The sequence below is a fragment of the Galeopterus variegatus genome, unplaced genomic scaffold, assembly GCF_000696425.1.
Source record: "Galeopterus variegatus unplaced genomic scaffold, G_variegatus-3.0.2 Scaffold13181, whole genome shotgun sequence".
NCBI classification, from domain to species: domain Eukaryota; kingdom Metazoa; phylum Chordata; class Mammalia; order Dermoptera; family Cynocephalidae; genus Galeopterus; species Galeopterus variegatus.
This window is the reverse complement of record NW_007739292.1, coordinates 2108-4225: the sequence shown is the minus strand read 5'-3', so window position 1 is coordinate 4225 and position 2118 is coordinate 2108. Positions and strand designations below refer to the sequence as shown.

At 42.4% G+C, this 2118-nt stretch overlaps 1 protein-coding gene across 1 annotated transcript; it reads left to right on the top strand.

Moving 5' to 3' along the window:
- Nucleotides 1-1130: 1130 nt before the first annotated feature.
- LOC103581491 (olfactory receptor 52E5-like) lies at nucleotides 1131-1931 on the top strand. Its single transcript, XM_008563310.1, has one exon. The coding sequence runs from the start codon at nucleotides 1131-1133 to the stop codon at nucleotides 1929-1931; it is 801 nt and encodes a 266-aa protein (XP_008561532.1).
- The last annotated feature ends 187 nt before the right edge of the window (nucleotides 1932-2118 follow it).

Here is a 2118-nt window from a genome sequence, read left to right as displayed (position 1 = left end):
CACTGCCCTAAATATGGCACTACCTGGATCCAACAAGCCCGTCACTGTATAATACATGTGCTCCACCCATGGCCCAGAGCCTACCACAGAATACGCTCTGCAACAGCAAAGTTTCTAATCACGTCCTAGTCTCATTTGCACACACTCAAGCACTCTATAGTCCCATCGTGTTACAGATTGTATCCACAGCACGGGGTCAGTTACAACCCAAACTCAATCATAAAGCACACCAGACAGATTTAATTGCTTCAGTATGCAACATGCTGCCAACTTAAACACACTATTGTGCATTTTCTGTTCATGAAAGGGAACATAGTATAACATAGTGAGTGATGGGACTCTGCAGTTCTGGGATGGAGTATTACTTTCCTGGAATTAAATAGTCTCCCAATATGTCTAAATTTCTTAATTCCTTAGCTCGGATCCAAACACCAGCCCTTCAATCCTCCACTTTTTCTGAATTGCCTCCCACATAGTGTCTTCCTACCTTCTCAGTCTACTTTACAAGAATGTATCTTTCCCCTCAATGACCAGGCTGGCTGAGTCAGCATCACCACCTGAATCCCATTTCAGTGATATTTTACACACACACACACAATCACGCACATACTACATCTTGGTTATTCTTACATACTGGTTAACAAGCACAATCAACCATAAATATTTGTCAATTTAATGCCATATGCAGACTCTTTCTTAGACATTGACCTGAATCCCATTTCAGTGATATTTTACACACACACACACAATCACGCACATACTACATCTCGGTTATTCTTACATACTGGTTAACAAGCACAATCAACCATAAATATTTGTCAATTTAATGCCATATGCAGACTCTTTCTTAGACATTAAAGGTATGAAAAACATGAGAAGTGCATCATTGCTGTATTTGGAAATTCTGCATGGTTTTCTATGTAGGCAAGCCAAATATTTTAAATTGAAAGTGTCTCTTTAACTATGCCTTATATTCCCTCTCTAGGTTGCATCTGCTATATTATGGAAGTAAAGGATGGATTTTCTGTTTCTCCAAGAAATAGGCAACATGCTATGAAAGAAGTTAACATCTCTCACTGGAAGCAAGAAAACTCCAGCAAGAAATGTGTCTGTAATGAATTCTGACCAATATGATTCATACCAACAATACACAGTTCCATCCTTCCTCCTTCCTTCTGATGGGGATCCCAGGACTGGAAGATGTGCACATCTGGATTGGCTTCCCTTTCTTTGCAGTGTATCTTATTGCCCTCCTGGGGAACTTCACTATCCTGTTTGTGATCCATATTGAACACAGCCTCCACCAACCCATGTTTTACTTCCTGGCCATGTTGGCTTGCACTGATCTGGGCTTGTCTACAGCCACCATCCCCAAGATGCTGAGCATTTTCTGGTTCAATCTCAGGGAGATTGGGTTTGGTGCCTGTATCACACAGATGTACACCATCCATATCTGCACTGGCCTGGAATCAGTGGTGCTGACAGTAATGGCCATTGATCGCTATATTGCCATCTGCAATCCCCTGAGATACAGCATGATTCTCACCAACAAGGTCATAGCCATTCTGGGCATAGTCATCATAGTCAGGACTTTGGTGTTTGTGACTCCATTCATATTCCTTATCTTGAGATTGCCTTTCTGTGGTATCCGGATTATTTCCCATACCTATTGTGAACACATGGGCTTAGCAAAGTTAGCTTGTGCCAATATTAGGGTCAATGTCATCTATGGCTTGATAGCTTTCTCAGTGGGATATATTGACCTTTCTGTGATTGGATTTTCCTATATCCAAATCCTTCAAGCAGTCTTCCATCTCCCATGCTGGGATGCCCGGCTCAAGGCACTCAGCACATGTGGTTCCCACATCTGTGTCATGTCTCACCAGAAGCAAGAAAACTCCAGCAAGAAATGTGTCTGTAATGAATTCTGACCAATATGCTTCATACCAACAATACACAGTTCCATCCTTCCTCCTTCCTTCTGATGGGGATCCCAGGACTGGAAGATGTGCACGTCTGGATTGGCTTCCCTTTCTTTGCAGTGTATCTTATTGCCGTCCTGGGGAACTTCACTATCCTGTTTGTGATCCATATTGAACACAGCCTCCACCAACCCAT

Bases quoted from the DNA above. Each gene is read 5' to 3' on its own strand.
- LOC103581491 (XM_008563310.1), top strand. From the start codon at position 1,131: ATGATTCATACCAACAATACACAGTTCCATCCTTCCTCCTTCCTTCTG.